At 49.9% G+C, this 16,335-nt stretch overlaps 1 protein-coding gene across 1 annotated transcript; it reads left to right on the forward strand.

The window, feature by feature from the left end:
* The first annotated feature begins 7,759 nt into the window (after nucleotides 1-7,759).
* CD40LG (CD40 ligand) lies at nucleotides 7,760-14,375 on the forward strand. Its single transcript, XM_058032810.1, has 6 exons — nucleotides 7,760-7,915; nucleotides 10,038-10,175; nucleotides 11,358-11,400; nucleotides 11,701-11,757; nucleotides 12,034-12,096; nucleotides 13,982-14,375. Exons 1-6 carry the CDS (start codon nucleotides 7,760-7,762, stop codon nucleotides 14,371-14,373), a joined length of 849 nt encoding a protein of 282 aa, XP_057888793.1. The 3' UTR covers nucleotides 14,374-14,375.
* Nucleotides 14,376-16,335: the final 1,960 nt, after the last annotated feature.

The following is a 16,335-nucleotide window of genomic DNA, read 5'->3' on the forward strand; positions in this document are numbered from 1 at the left end:
AAGAAGGCTGGTGTTCTGCAGATGCTACCTGGATGCACCTCTGGCCCCTGTGGTAAATATGAGATGAGCTGAGGTCTCCAAGCCTCTGTAAATAGACAGTGAGCTCCAAGAAGCACCCTCTGTCTGCCAGTAAGAGTCTCTGGTACCTAGAAATTGTAGCAGCCTTGCTCCCAGCATCAGCGGGATGCAGGAGCTGGGGCTGCAGCATCCTCCTGGAGATGACCTGCTTTCATGTCAGAGCCTTGCTGGCTGTGATCCACACAGGCTGGAGCCACCTCTGATGGTTCTGTAGGGTATTGTGCTGCTCAGATGTCTGTGCTCAGCCCACAGCAGGAGATTCTACAGAAGGGAGGACATTCACTTGTGTCTGAGGGCTGTCTATATTCCTTTGGCCATCAGCAGAACCAGCTGAGCAGGGTCAGTGCTCAGCCCAAGCCCAGGCTTTGCACCGCCTCTGGTCAGGGTGTCCGGGCTGCCAGGCTGGCCTGATGCTCTCACCCACTCCTCCCCACTGTGGCTGCCAGTGTTTGGGCTGGGCACACACTGAGCCAGCCCTGCTCCCCTGAACTGTGGGGAAAGCCATTGCACACCTTGACAATGCCCTCACCAATCATGAGGTGCCACTTCCTTGCAAAGGAAACCTGCACCTGAGGTCTCTTCAGATGGAGGAATTCCTGAAACATCCGTGTTTTATGGAAACCAGACTTTTTATTTTCTCTGAGCAGGTTTTGTCCCTGGCATGAGAACAAAGTACATTGTTATGTCAGCAGCAGCTTTTGCAACTTTACTTTGCTCTTTTTGCCTCTGCAGCCTGAACTGTGGCTACGTCCCAGGGCCACTGGGCAGTGAGGCAGGATGGGCTGCAGTGGGCTTGACTGCAGGGCTTCTCTGGCGTCTCCTGTGGCATCACATTCCAGCATGGAGACCCTTCATTTTTAGCCACGGTTTTCCAGATGGCTGTGTGAGGCAGCAATGGAGATGTGGATCAGGGAGGGAGAGGAGCTGGAGGAATCAGTAGATGGCAGAGTTGTTCTCTGCTCTCTCACAGGTTCACAGGGATTTTATGGGGGATTTGTTACCAAGACGATGCCCTAGAGATGCAAGTATTCAGCCTGGCCAAGGAGCAAGCTCAGGCTGGAGCTGGGTTGAGCATTCCCATCATCATGCCACAGCTGAGACAGGACTGGAAGCATGTAGGGAAAGGGCTCCATGTGATGCCAACATGACCTGCTCAGAGCACCCTGGCTTACAGTTCTGAGGCAAAAGGGCTGTATGACACCACTGCAGTGTCTAAACATGCATGGAAGGCAGCACTGCTCTGCCTTTGCATTGCTTTGCAAGAGATTAAAGACTGGTTTTGCTGCTTCTGACCACACATGCTATGTCTTGGTTGGGCTCCCTGACTGAGATGGCTGCATGTGAATTTCCGCCTGCCCCTGATGCTGCCTTCTCCATGGGGTTGGTTAGTCCCAAGTAGGGGCTGAGGATTTCCTCCCCTAAGCTCTTAGGTCAGAGCAGTGTTCCTGAGTCTGCCCCTCACGTCTTTGGCCACTCACCCTTCCTGGCTCATCTCCTGCCACTGAGCAGTGTCACCCTCCCTTGCTCACCTTGGGGCTGTGTGTCAACCCAATGGGATCCTAGTTATCTAGAGGTTGGAGCACAAGCCCCCCAAGGATCCAACATCAACGAGGAGAGAGGATAAATGACAGCAAAGACTAAAAGGGGAGGAGTGAAGAGCCACAGATGTGATTCCCGTAGCAGTGAAGAAAGCCCTGTGATGAGAGCTTTGTGGAGCTTGATGTGTGAAGGGTTTGGGAAAAGATGGGTAATTTGCATTAATATTGCCATGGCAGGGGGATTGCGGTGTAATGGAGAAAAAACAGGGAGAAGATTGAACAAGTAGCTACCAAGTCTGCCTTGGGAGATTGCTCACGTCTTGGTAAGTTTCAATCAGGATGCAGGATGTGTTGCTGTGCAGCCCCAGTGGAATAACCAGGCATGGCCAGCCCTGGACTCAGCCATGGTGAAGGCTCACGGCAAATCTCCACCTATGGAGGGAGGGAAAGGAGAGAAAGACTGAGTGGAACAACAGCTGATTCAGGTTGTGCCTTACCCACCTCCCAGGACACGAACCCCCTCGAAATCCTTGGGATCCCATCCATCTCAGAGCTGCACATGACATCTCCTCCTGGACTTTGGTCAAGAGCTGGGAAGCTGTCCCTGAGACTCAATGCCTCGATCCATTGGAATGTCCCAGCCAGGGGCCAGGGACCCTTGTGGGGTGGTGGGAGCTGAGATGGCTCTGCTGTGGCAAGTCTGGGTAGTGGCAAGGTTTGTTTGTGGAGCCCAGCAAGTGCTTGGAGCCAGTTACAGTTGTGGCTGGACTGGTCTAAGCCCCATAGTGGGGAGAGGAATGGCAGCATCCTCCCTCTCCCTCTGAGGCTTTTGTTTCGTTTGTGTGTCCTACACGGATGCTGAAGAGGCAGTCGTGTCGACCTTTTTGTCCCAATGGGACAGGCAGAGAGGAAGGAGAGATGCAAAGATGATGCTTGGACCCTCCCCACCCACCCATCGTGCCATGCTGTGGGAGGCAGCACTGGTACTGCCAGCCCTGCAGCCACCCCGGGTTTTGTTTTCCCCCACTCCTCCCTTCTCCTTTCACAACATGAAAAGGCAGAGCCTCACCGGGACGTTTCACTGTGGTTTTGGTGGGTGCAGGCCCCCGCACCCCGTGCAGGGAGAGCAGCTTTCACCGAGAGTGGGGAAGGCATGGGGTGTTCTGCTCCCTTCCGCCGTGACTCAGGCAAGAGGGGCTTGTTTGGCAGGGCCAGGGCCGTGGGCCTCCCCACTCTGGGCTCTATTTTTAGGAAGTTGGGAGGAGTAGGTGCAGCCTTCACAGCAAGAAGTTTCTAGTGCCATTTGTGGTTTTGCAGCTACTGCAAAGCTCAGCAGTTCTGAGGCCAGGTGCTCTTTGTGGCTCAGCACAGCAAGGCTGGCATTGTCACCCAGATGTGGCATGAAAGCCACATGCCCTCCAGGGCCCTCCATCCTCTGTGGTGTCACTGGGGCTTGTTTCTTTGCTGTTCCCTGCTCTCCACCCACCTCAGCTCCCCGGGGAAAAGTCTGGCTCGGGTGCAACTGTGGATTGTACAGAAGGGCAGGGAGGTGAGGGGGTAAGGAGGGAAGGGGGCACAGGGGACAGTGACCCTTGGAACAGGGTTGCTCAGAGGGACAGCAGTACCCCAGTGCCACCCCCTGTTGCTCTTTTTCTATTGTTCTTTGCTGCTCTGGATGGTGGCAGAGAAGATATCTGGAGGGGCAGATGTTCTCTCACATCTGCAGGGAAAATGCAGTGGAGATGACACTGTACATCTGATCTGATCTACCTGCTATGTTCACATCTGCTTCAGCTTGGAACTTTTGCTCATCTCCACATGGGTTTCTCTATGGCTGAGGACCATGGCAAGCAATGGGGCTGCAGCCTGCCATTGCCACCATGGTGGCTACAACCAGCATATTCTGCTCTTCTCTTCCACAGGGGGATGTAGCTTTCACAAGGATTGACATGTTTTTCTCTCCCTGAAACTGCTTCTTGCTGCTCTGGACTCCCAAGAATTTTATCTTATTCGACTGAGGTAGATAGTGAACAGAAACCGTAATGCAACCTTTCCTTCTCTGGATGCTGGTGATGTTTTCTGTGGTGCTCTGGCTATATCTGTTCCCTCTTCCTCTCTGATGGCAGGGTTGTCCTGGAGACATGAGAGCTCAGAAGGTACAGGAGAGTGAAAAATCTAAAGAAATGAAAAAGCAAATGACAGAAAAATTCAAATTTCCCTTCTGCCCCTGGCCCTGGGCGGAAGGGACTTAATTTAGGTTTCTCTCATAGACTCATTTCTGTATCATTCCCATGACATTGCAGGCAAACTCCTTTTCTGACTCAGAATAAAATCTTCTTTTCGAGTGTATTGCTCTTAGCACTGCACAACACCCAGCTTTTGTTAATTATAAAGAGCATGTGGGGCAAGCATCGCATTTTAAAAAGCTAGTCAAGAAACCACAGCGTGCACCCAGAAAACCCCAAAAAATCACTCTCTTCTCAGCAGCTTTCACCTTGCTGCCTTCAGAGATGCTCCCAGCCTTTGACAGATCACAGGGGCAGGCAACCGGATATTTTCTCAGTAAACAAAACTCAGAACACCGAATACGAATGGAGACAATTTGCTGATCAGCGGAAATACCACAGCTCGGGCAATAGGAATGCAAGCAGCGGATCACATTTTCCCATTGTCTCACCCAGGGGTTATCTGGCTGGAGGAACTGTACCAGTTTGCGTTCACAAGTGGGTGGGTATGGTAACGTGCAGAGAGTTTGGGATGCGAAAGAAAACCCGATTGGTTTCTTGGTGATGGGCTTATCACCAAGTGAAGATATGACTTCATCTTCCCTGGGATTATCCCATGAAGGCAGACTGCTCCTCCTGCTGTTGGGTCCTCTCTTCCTTGCCCATCATCTCTCTGAATCATGTCCCACTCTCCCTAAGACTGTGTTTCCCACTTTGCTTCGCTCCCCCATGTTCCTACAGCAGCCAAACAGTCAGGGATATGCATCGCCCTCCATCCCCACTAGCCATTTGAGGTGGCAATAGGGGATGTCCCAAGGGGCCAACAGCTCCACGTACCCTGCAGCAGGTCCCTGGGTTGCCTGGCTCTGAGCAGTCACGGTGCCAGAACGGCTCATTGGGGGTCTGCCTGCCACAGGGCCTGGTCAGCTCCTCCTGTCTGATCCAACACCCCTGCTCTGCAGCTGTGGTGGTCCAGGTTGAGCCGTAGAAGCCTCAGGACCAGGTGCTGCAGAGTGGACAGCTCACAAGGGTTGCTCCCCGCCAGTTGCAGCAGCAAGGGGCTGGATTGCTGGTGTGGAGCAATGGTTTCCTGAAGAGGATCTGCTGCTGCTGAACCTCTGCCAGGATCCCCACTGTCATATTTTCCACCTGATTTCCCCTATCAGGGTGCTGCCAAGGAACAACTTAGTTTCCTGCAGCACCGGTGGCCAATGGTGATGTTCTGTGCTGGGTACTCAAAACTGGAGCTCTTCCCCATCCTCCTCACCAAATTCGTCAGCCCATCTAAGGCTCCAGCCTCCATCAAGGAGCATGCAATAGGACCAGTGACATGCTTGGTCTTTTCAACATTTCCTACAGGTTCTTCTCATTTCAGTGAAGCAGGTGGCTCTACAGAAATGTCTTTGAAAAGGTTCTGTCCACTGGAGAAAGCCAGGGCTCAGGAATAGCTGTGCAAAAACTCTGCAACACTCAGCACTGTGGTTTCACACGTTGTTGGCTGCCTCTGTCCCAACACATTCGGGAACAGTATTAAATGATGACTTGCCATGTAATTTAGTTTCACATGTAGTGACTTCCCCAAGATGTGTTAAATTTAGAGGAAACGCTAAAGAGCCCTGGAAAATGCTGCTGAGTGTGGTGGGGCTAAGGCAAAGCATGAGAACTTCTGGGAGCTGATGCTGCTCCCCACTGTGGCCTCATGGCCCTTAGCTGTCTGGAGTATTATTGGGGATTTTCAAATGGCTTTCTGCCTATGGCAAACTTGCCATGATAGGGACAAGTATGCAGGAGCTTGATGTCAGACCAGATGCCTGAGAGGAGACCAGGCTGGGCCTTTCCAAAGATTATGGCAATTTTAAGACAAAAAGAAAGCACTTGGCAGTGGCCCCAGGCTGTGTGTGGGCTTGGTCCTCTGCGCAGCAGAGCTGCAAGCCTGAGGGACCAGGTGCAAAGCTCAGTGATACTGAGGAGATCCTCTTTGGGGACACAAGTAATGCATTCCCAGTACTGTTTATGGCACCTTGTTGCCCCTGGGAGGATACTCCTGAGGAGACTGGAAAGCCCTGGTGAGCTGAGCAGCAAGGCAGCCCTTGGACGGTCAGGGTGTGTGGGCAGCCCTCAGAGTACGGGCATTCAAGGGGATGGACTTCAGCAGCTACTCTCTCCTCTAGGAGGCAGAAGGGGAGCTGACCTCGGAGCTGGCAGTCTCTTCCCAAAGGATGAGCCCTACCCCTCACTGCAGAGGTGTGACAGTCCTGGCAAGCTGAAGGGTTACATGACTGCAAAGCACCAGCCAGGGCCTCAACCCCGTGGCATCCTCTGCCCTGTTATCAAATGCTGCCCACAAAGACCCTGGAGCCATCCCACACTTGTGATTAGTATGTTATATTTAGGAGCACGGTGACCTGCTAAGGTCGAACCCTGATTCAGTTGCTGAGGTGTTTGTGCTTTGTTACCAGCATTTGCATTTGCAGCTCATAACACCTTAACCACACAGGGCAGGATGCGGGAAAGAAGGCAGATGGGAAAAGCAGATGCTGGACTCCATCCTGCAATGCTCTGAGCAGCCCCAAAAGGCCCTGTGTACCCTCCTCTCCTGGGGCTGCTGGCAAGCAGGACCTGTTCAGCACCCCCCACCTACAGGATCCAACCCTGTATTAGCTGTGTGAACATCTGATAAGAAAATCTCCTCTAGCATACCACTTTCAAAACAACTCTACGTGGTGGTTGATGAAGCCTTCAAACCAGCCTTCCAGCCTTCCTCAACACATTCTTGCAGCCCCTCCTCCTCTGCATCCCAACAAACCCCCACATTTATTCTCTTTACATAGAGTAAATGAGGTCTGTCCCCTGTTGCAAGCAATGAGGACCCCCTGGTATTTACTTGGTGTATTATTTTAGCAGCATTGCATGTACTCATGAATGTTGGATTCCTGAAGAGCTGGGGGGCAGGATCTCACCTCCCTGCAGCCAGCTCGAGAGGCGTCAGGGTGTAGAGGGGACATGGATTTCTCAAAGTTGCATGGCAATGATGATGGGAGGTCAGAAGCTAGCCAGAGTATCTGGCATTCCCAACACCCCTTTTCATGCCTAGGTACATAGATACAGGTAACAGAAATAAGTGGGGCAGGGTATGAGATGGCTAGTGCTCTTGGATACAGGTGAGCACCTCACTAGGGTATCAAGAAAGCGACTTAAAACTTGTCTCTGCAAACTAATAGCCAAGCACCAAGCTCAAAGTCCCATTGTCTGCTAAAGAGCATGAAAGCTGTGCCCACACCAGGGTTACACTCTCTGTACAGATGGTCCTTTCTCCCAGCCTACCCAGAACCAGGCAGAGACATCATCCAGGGATAGCACAAGGGAAAGCAGAAACCAGCATAACCCACCTGCCTCAGCCAAGCATCTTCACTGCAGAAATCATCCTTCTCTTAGAGGAAATCAAAAGGAAAAAGCTATTCTTCCCCTTTTGAGAAACAACCAAATCTCTGAGTGCTTCCCAGCCCCTGGCAGCCCACAGTACTGCTCAGAAGCTCTGTATTTGTATTCAGTGTGCATTTCTTTTATGGCAACTTGCCACAGGACTTTCATTCACAACAGTAAAAACAATCCACCGGGCAATATTTTTGAGTGATTCAAGGGCAGATATGAATATACGAAATAAGAACCTTTCTCTGTTTCTGGTAGAACAGTAGGGAAAAGCATGGAAGTGCAACAGAGAAGAAAGTCTAAGCAACTTTTTTGTTGTTGTTTGTTATGGGAGATGGTAGTGAACAAACCTACCCACGATGAAGAGCTTTTTCCAGGAAGTGTAGGTTGCTGTACCCTGTATCCCCTGAGCAGCAGGCGCTCGCACAACAGTTCTCATGCTACTTGCAAGCAGTGCATTTGGAGGAGCCCCAGCAACGTGCACAGAGGATGAACGAACCCTATGGTCCTGAGGCACCCCGTCCTATCAGCAGCACATCTCCTGCCATCATGAAAATGTTCATGGGCTTCCTCAGTGTATTTATTGTAGTGCAGACCATTGGGACCGTGCTCTTCTGTTTGTATCTTCACATGAAGATGGATAAGGTAAGCAGAGAGAGAAAGTTGTCTCTGTCCCTGCTGGATTGCTGGCATGCTTTGGCTTCAGGTCTGGTGAGATCTGCTCACCAGGAGGATGAACATGGTGGAAAATGGTGCTGACCACTGGATGGAGGCAGCAGTATCATTTGTCTCACCCATGTTCTCACTTCTGCTTTAATTTGCCATGAGAATAGGTGGGAGATCTGTTCCCCTTGCTAACAAAAAGAGAATGACCAATTGCCAAGAGACACCTGGAATAAATCTGCTAACTGGTGGCTAGTCTGAGGACAAGAGGGTGTGGTTTAGGCGTGCAAGTGGCTGTTTTAGGCTGGTGGTGGTTTTTTCTGATTTTGTAGCACTTATTAGCACTGTGACATTAACTGAGAGAATGAAAGGTCCAGAAATATTTTGTTTCTCATGTTTCAGTGATTTTATCAACATCTCACTTCAGGTGCTGTTGTGTAGGTTAGGGAAGAAAAGACTAGACCCTAGTACCTCCTCTGTTTTTGAAGGTACATAGTGCTAATGATCCTGTCCCATACTTGAGACAATATCTACCAAAAAGTTAAAGTCCAGAAAGACGTTTTTGAGGTTGGAATGGCTGCAGCTGCACTGCATGATGCCTAAAATCACCAATCTAAAGCTACTTTTCTTCAAGCCAGAAATGACTGCCTGCTAAAGAAATATGTGCCTAAAACCCAGCATGCATTTTTCTTACCTGATACACTGATACGGTGGATGTTACTGATTTTTACATGTGTTGTTTCAACTTAAATTAAAATTTAGATGTGTGGTTTCTGATCTACAAGGGTGGAGAACAATGTTGAGCTAGAGGGGCTTTAATATTAGAGGTGTTGAAGGGGACTTCACTGCATGGAGGTTGCAGGCTGTCATGAAGGAATGTGTAGAGGGTCTCTGGCAGAGGGAAATGTGACTACAGGGGCACATGGCCGAGGCTCAGAGGCAGCTGAAATGCAGTCACAGAAGGCAAGAAGATTTCAGTTGCCTTCAGAGCTTGTGGCAGGGCTTCAAATCTGATCCTCCATATCTTAGTGCTACCTGTGCCGAGCTCTCTGCCCAGCTGTGTGTCTTCATGTCCAGCTGCACTTCCTCTTTACCACTTAACTGCATGTTAGGTTTCTACAAGGAACAAAAATACAACAAAAAAACCCCAAACAGGTGTAAATATAAAAATCAGTATTTGGATGCATTTAATTATTTTCTTATTGGCTTTCTGATTTTTTTTTTTTTTTAATCTGAAGGTCTTGGCACAATTCAGCCCCAATCTACATGTTGTTTTGTTTTGCTGGCAATGCTTTTAGTCAAGAAGTCAGTAGAAATTAAACCCCTCTGAGTGGACAGGGCAGTGAGGGGCTGAGTGAGCATCCCAGCTGCCTGCTAAGGCCATTGGGGAAGGACCTGCAAAACTCCTGAGCCACCCACTGGGATTTCTGTTTCTTTAGGAAAAGTTAGAGATGGACTTTTAAGTTAATTATCAAGGTGATAGAAGATAGATCCTTATTGAAAAAGCAGGGCAAGCCCAATGAAGGCAAGAAATGACAAGGAGGACTCCATCTTATCAGAAGGCTAATTAACCGAATCTGCACAAAGCACTCAGCTTGACTGCACAGAATCTTTTGTCTGTCTGCCAACAGTGCCGACACACACACATGGATTCAATTGGTCAATGAATCAAAATACTCACACAGAATCCAATTACCAATTTCCTACAGGTAAACAGTCTTCCACAGTGCATTCCACTTGTGAACAACAAGAGGAGTAGCAATTGAGATAAGAATTGTTTTTTTCTTTCTTTTCTCTGCTTCTCTCACGGATTCTCTCAGGTTCAGAGAATGTGACTCCCACAGATCCTTAGCAATCCTCCTGTCACCTAGAATTGCCATTCAGGGTGAGCTCCATGGGTTCAGTTCCCAGTGGATGAGGGCACAGATGCTGTGTTGGGTGTCTTGCTGCCCACGGTTTGTCTGCCTATCTCATTCCAGTGCTGAGCATCCGACCCTGAGCTTCCCAGGCTGGATATGTTGCTGGTAGGAATGCAGCATGGCTCTGCTGTTGCAGGTTTCCTGCTAACATCCCATTGACCCTCCCTTCTCTCCTCTGTTGGCAGATGGAAGAGGTGTTGAGCTTAAATGAAGATTACATCTTCCTGAAGAAAGTTCAGAAATGTCAGACAGCAGAAGGTCAGAAGTCGACATTATTGGACTGTGAAAAGGTTATAAAGGGCTTCCAGAGCATCCAGAGCAAGGTAAATGCAGTTGGGTGGATAAAGATCCCACTGAAGAAGGACAGGGGCTCCCAATCACACACAGAGCTTCACCCCAAGCTTTTTTTAAAAGCGTGGGTGCTCTTTACTTTTAGGCTGTGTAGCACATGCCCTTTTTTATGCTGTATCCTTTTTACACTATATGATATTATTGAGAAATCTCATTGATTTTTTCCTAAAATGCTCTCGATCAGAGTACATCTAGCCGCAACGTGCCATGGTATGTTTGTGCCTTGTGGTGGCCAGGATGGAGCTACAGCCACCTTGGCACTTCTCCCTGATTCCAGTCTGAAAATAATTGATTTTCTGCTGTCTGGCACCTTGCTCCAGTCCTGTGCTGGGTGGCTGTGAGGATGCTTGTGGCCACCTGCCACTGGGAACACATTTCTGCCCACTTTGCCCAGGTGTCAATGACAGTGCAAGGCCTGGGCCAGGAAACAGCTCCTGGCAACCAGTGAGAAGGAGCGTGAGGGTGCTGTGCAAATTGCCACCCCATGGACTCAGGGATGGCATCTCTAGTTGGATCAGGCTCCTCACATTTGGATGCAGAAGAGCCAATTTGCATTGCAACGTGCATTGCAATGAGGTGCTCTCATCCTCCTCAGCCCCGAATTCACTGCTCACGAGTGGCTGTGCTGGCTGGAGTTGACAGGAGAGGAACATTTCTTCTTCATTGTCACTGCCTGATGACAACAAACGCCTCAGCTAAACCTGCCTCAGCTAAATCTTCAGGTTTGCAACAGTACTCAACAGACACCAAAAATTGTGTCTGAGGTAGGCTGTGGTCAGCAGTCCTGAAAACCCCAACTGCACGGCAGCAGTGTACATTGGCAGCACTTGCATCATGGCTCTCCCACATGAAAAGGAGATTTTTCTTGTTTGTTTATCTTATTGTTTTCAACACTTTACCCATCATTTTAATTGAATCAAACCTAAGACCATAAACCCTCTAAACTCCTTGCTGCAAACAGCCCATGGTCATGTGTGAAGCTGGGGAAGGTACAAGAGGGGCTCTCTGGCTTCAGATATGCTCTGTCACGAACTGACAGGGCTGTTGGAGCTAAATATCACCAAACCTTAGCAATGACCAAAGCATCTTTTATATAGAAACTTTCAAAATCATTGATTTTGAGAAAAAACCATATATTTTTGCTGTTGTAACAGGATGGACACCCCAAGGAGCAGCCCAAGTTTGAAATGCAGAGAGGTGAGTTTCCTGGTGTAGCCAGCGCACTCATGACTTGCTGGGGGAGGGCAAGTTCCTTGGCCTGGGAAGGGGTTTCCTTCAACAGCCCATGAGTTTCTCAGAGCATGGTGTGGAGGCAGGGGATGCGTTGGGGTTTGGAGCATCCCCGTAGGTGTAGGACTGAGCTCAGTGTGAGCTGGCAGAGGGGGACACTGGCCATGGCTGTCTCCCCAGGGCAGGCGGTTCTGGGTGTCAGAGAAGACAGTCTGAAGTTGTTGAAATTGAGCCCAAAATTAAATCTGTGGCCTTTTTACGTGGCAGGTCCTGAGCACCACGAGCATCCCCGCGTGACACACAAGAATGAAACATCTGTGGCAGGTGAGGGGTGGGCACATCCAGGTCCTGTTCCAACGGCGGGCAAGGTGGCACCATCTCCTCCGCAGGCTTCATCCATCAGAGGCTTTACCTCAGAGGCACCTGCAGCTCTTTGCTGAGTGGAGTCCTGCCTCACTCTGGGCTGGGGGTGGAATCTGGAGATGATGACTTTGCCTGTAAAGAAGCATTAAGGGTGAAGGAGCTGCAGTCCCTGCAGAGGAGCGCTGGGGAAACAGTGAGTGCCAAGGCATCAATAACACTGGCCTTTCTAAATTGCAGCAGAGAAGAGGCAGCCAATTGCAGTTCACCTGGCAGGTCAGCCGAGCAACAAGGCAGGCTCAGGTAAGACAGACTCACTTGGTCCTACCTTGACCAGGGAGCCAGAGGGACACAGCAGTGTGCATTCCCAGTCCTGCCCTGTGGCTCTCTAAGGGTGGGGAACGGGACAGAACAACTCCAGCACAAAAATGTGTCCCCAAAACACAGCAAACCTCCCAGTGGTCACGTCGCCACGTGCACCTGTGCCATGTGGGGTTCACACATCCCAATTGTCCTCAGTAGCCCTATGTGTGCCTTCCTAGAAATGCACCACAAGGGCTTAATCTTTCCAGTGTTTTTTATGAGTGGAAATCTTTTTAGCTTTGTATTTAAGGAAAGCAACCTCCCACTTTTCTTTTGTTCTTGAAATAGATCTTTTTGCTCTCCTGGCCATCTCTTGCTACGGTGGCTGCTGCTGGAGGGCTCTGCTTGTATTTGCGTCTGCTGATTTAATCCTCTTCTCACCCGTAGTGCTCCTGGTAGTAAGATGGGCGGGCTGAGGGCTTTACAGTCACGGCATTGGGCTCCAAACTGTTTTGGTCAAGGTGCAATTATTCACAGCCATGGCCACATCACGTTTGAGAGAAACACCTGAGTCCTTTTGCAGTTGTGCATCCACTGTATCGGTTCTGGTTGCTCTTGCTGATCTATCCCTCAGCTTAGCCTTAGCTTAGGGATTTCCCACAACAGCAAGGCTTACCAAAGTGAGTATGAGCTCGCACGGTCAGTCACTCCATCTGGCAAGGATTTCACAATCTAAGCACTTCTGATTTAATTCTGGAGTAACTGACAGTAATCGGCAACTGCTCTTTCCGTCTCTGATGCAACATTTCACCAGTGCTCAGTCTGCCTGTGGAAAGCTTAGTGCTAGATAAGATCAGAGAAGTGAGAGACTCGCTGTATTTTAAAACTCCCTGCTCAAACACTTGTTGAGCATATAAAGCAGAGTCCAGAGAGCAGCAGTTGCCTGGAGTCCAACTTTGTGTGGGGAAATATTCCTATGGGATGCTTGGTCAGGGCCCATGGGCTTCATGCCTCCTCCAGGACTACCCATGGCACACTGTCTCTGGGCTGGGGTAGTCGAACCCATTATTCCCCTTGGAGCCAAGTTGCTCCCCCTGACTGTTCTTCGAGGTGTCTCTGTAGGCTGGGGAAAGCAGACGTCCAAATTCCAGAGGTCATAGCTGAGCTCAGCCCTACAGCCATGGCTTCCAGGTCTCTGTATAGGCTTATCTGCACTAACCCCATGAGCTGCTGTGATGACACCAAAAGTGTCCCAAAATCCATGGCATCACCTGACCTGTGTGGGCCGTGGTCCTGGCAATGGGAAACAGCACTCACTGTGCTACGCCCTTGCAGCTCTGCACTTAGGTAGGGATAGCAACTGTGCAATGTTAATTTTTGTACTTCCTTGATAAAGCCTTGCCATCTCAAAGGAGGAAGGACTCTAGACAAAAGGCAGCCCCCAGATGGAAAAAAACTGGGATGGGAGGCTCTGAAGAGTAGAGTTGCAGCATATTTTGGTAGTGCTGTGAGGGTTTGGAGGGTGTCCCACTGAAGTCCATGAGGGCAGCAAATGGAAGTGACACTGTTTGGTCTGTTGTAGTAAACACAGACAATCCTCCTCCCTAAGCATTTCCACTTGGCTGGATGAAGGAAGCTAAATGTACCTCCACTCACATATCCAGTCAAGGCTGACAAAGCCAGTGATCAGCAAACAAGGGCTAAATCTGCTCTGGCTTTGGGACCCTGGGCTGGGGATGGTGTCCTGGGCTGGGTACCCCACTAACTGTGCCTCACAGACAGACAGAGGCTTCGAGGCCAGATGTCTGTGGGTGTTCCCCCAAATCAGCCTGCCAAACTGGAAGTCTCCTTCTCTGAGCTCACCTGCCATGCTGTCTCCCTACAGTGCTGGAGTGGAGGGAGACCATGTATGGCCCCACAAACAGCTTGATATCCAACAAGGAGGGGAAACTGAAGGTGGAGGAAGCAGGGCTCTACTACATCTACTCCCAAGTCAGCTTCTGCACCCCAGAAGTGTCTTTGGCACCCTTCACCCTCTATATTTATTTACATATCCCCAAAGAAGAGGACCGGCTCTTGCTGAAAGGACAAAAGACACAGACCTCCTTGAAGACACATGAAGCAAAACACTCGAAGACCGTCTGTGCACTCCAGTCCATCCGTGTGGGAGGTGTCTTCAACCTCAGGGAAGATGACATGGTCTTTGTCAATGTGACAGATTCCACAAAAGTGGGGTATAGCCACGGCAACACCTACTTTGGCATCTTCAAGCTGTAGTGAGGAAAGGGCTGTCCTGAGCTGGCAATTCAGTCCAACCTTCTTGAACAAAGTGCCTTTCCCTTTTCCCCTTATTTATGTTCCTCTGCCTCTCTGTTTTTCTTGTTTCTTAATTTGTATATTTTGTTATTTATTAATGAGGGCCAAGGGGCCCTGAGAACACAAATGGAAGAAAGTTTGAAGCTGTTATTATTTGCTTTCAGTTTTTATTCTTTCGCAGCCACTGATTTGGTACATGCTGGTGTCGTGTGTCTGGGTCCACCACACCCCACACTCCCGGCAGGGTCGATGTCCCTGTTATGTCATAAGAGCTTTGTTTTCCAAACTCTGCCATCAATGTTTCTTTCCTAAAAATGTACGATGGCTCAGGGCACTTCAGCCAAGCTGGGTTCATGCATATCTCCGGCACCAATCTGCTTCCAAACATCAATGGAAAAACATTAAAAGGCTTAGGAACATCTTCTCTAAAGGAATCAGTAAGTCCAGCACTGTCATTGCATAGTAGCTGCTGGTGAGGCATTGTTGCCGCTCCAGCTGTCGGCTGTATCTGGAGAACCCCCTTTTTCCATCCATGCCTGTCGGTGAAACTCAACCAACTTGCTCGGGGTGGCCCTGCTTTGGCTGGGTTCATGCTTGGTGACCCTCGCTCCGCACCAGAGGGGTGCTTGGTGGCTGAGGGAGGACTGCAGATTTCAAGGTAAAGTAGGGTCCTAGTGGTGGTGTGCTCTTGGTGACCTGAATCAGTTCACCAGACTGTCCTCCCACCTCTGCAGGCAGAGGAACCTTTGCCTGTGGACAGTTTCACTACCCTGTGGAAGGGGCACTGGGCACCACCATCAAAATTGGAACTGCATCTTCTCCTGAGACCCCTCCTACCCAAGGAGGAGGACCAGGAAAGCACAGGGTGGCAGGACCACCTACTTCTTCCCTCCAAGACACATGTGCAGGGCATCTTCTGACTGTCCTCAGTGAGGACATGTCCACAGAAGCATTTTTTCTGGAGCTCCAGGAGAGCAGGACTGTGCAGATGCCCCCTTGGGCAGGGGGTACCTGGGTGACACTGCACACTAGGGTCTTCCCAACCCTATTCTCCAGCTTGGTCTGCAGGGAAGGTGATCAGAGCACAAGGATATTGATTGCATTTTAAAAAACATTTGAAGGTGACGCATGTGACAAGCCTGGGGTGTTTAGTTATACAGGTCACACTTAGAGTGTCAAAGTTTGGAAATAATCTTGGACACCAACAAGTTTGCAAATGAAAGAACTTCTAGATTTGGACAGTCTTTAGGCTTTGTTGTGCTGGAGGCTGCAGGTCTAGTCCTAACGTAGTGCCCAAATGCCACCACTGGTGGGACAGAAAGGGCATTCTTTGCACAGCTCATTGCAGAGCTCAGTGCCCAGCACAGCCCCCTTCAAAACCAATAGAGCTCAGGGACTGTTTGGTTTCACTATAATTCAGTAAGAATTTTTTGGATGTTCTCCAAAACTAACTTTTTTAGGGGATGGACCACTCTTGTCTGACATCTTGTATGAAGATTATTTATTTAATTGAACCCATCTTATATTTGTAACCAGAGAAGCTGAGTGCCTGAGGACTGTGCATTATGCTGTGTTTTGCAGCATAATTGAGTGTTCATGGTTCCCCCTTCCACAGTGTGGGGTTTCTTCCACTCATCATGCCACAATTAATACAATTTATGGATTCAGACATAGGTGGCTCTGTATGTTCTGAACACTGCTCACCCTTCCCAAATCCAGGCTGAGATTTCACAGGGTCCTGCTTGGGGGTCTGGGGACCAAGAGGGCAGTGGGGTGGCACTGGGGGGTCACAGTGGGGACAGCCAGTCCCAGAAGCCTCCAGGGGCAGCCATTCCACCATGCTCCTTGGGGCATGTTGAGGTGCCAGGGCCAGGCAACACCAGGGACATTTTGGCAGCAGAAGGAAACAGGGAGCCCCTGTCC

This window comes from Melospiza georgiana, chromosome 12 (assembly GCF_028018845.1).
Source record: "Melospiza georgiana isolate bMelGeo1 chromosome 12, bMelGeo1.pri, whole genome shotgun sequence".
Lineage (NCBI taxonomy): Eukaryota > Metazoa > Chordata > Aves > Passeriformes > Passerellidae > Melospiza > Melospiza georgiana.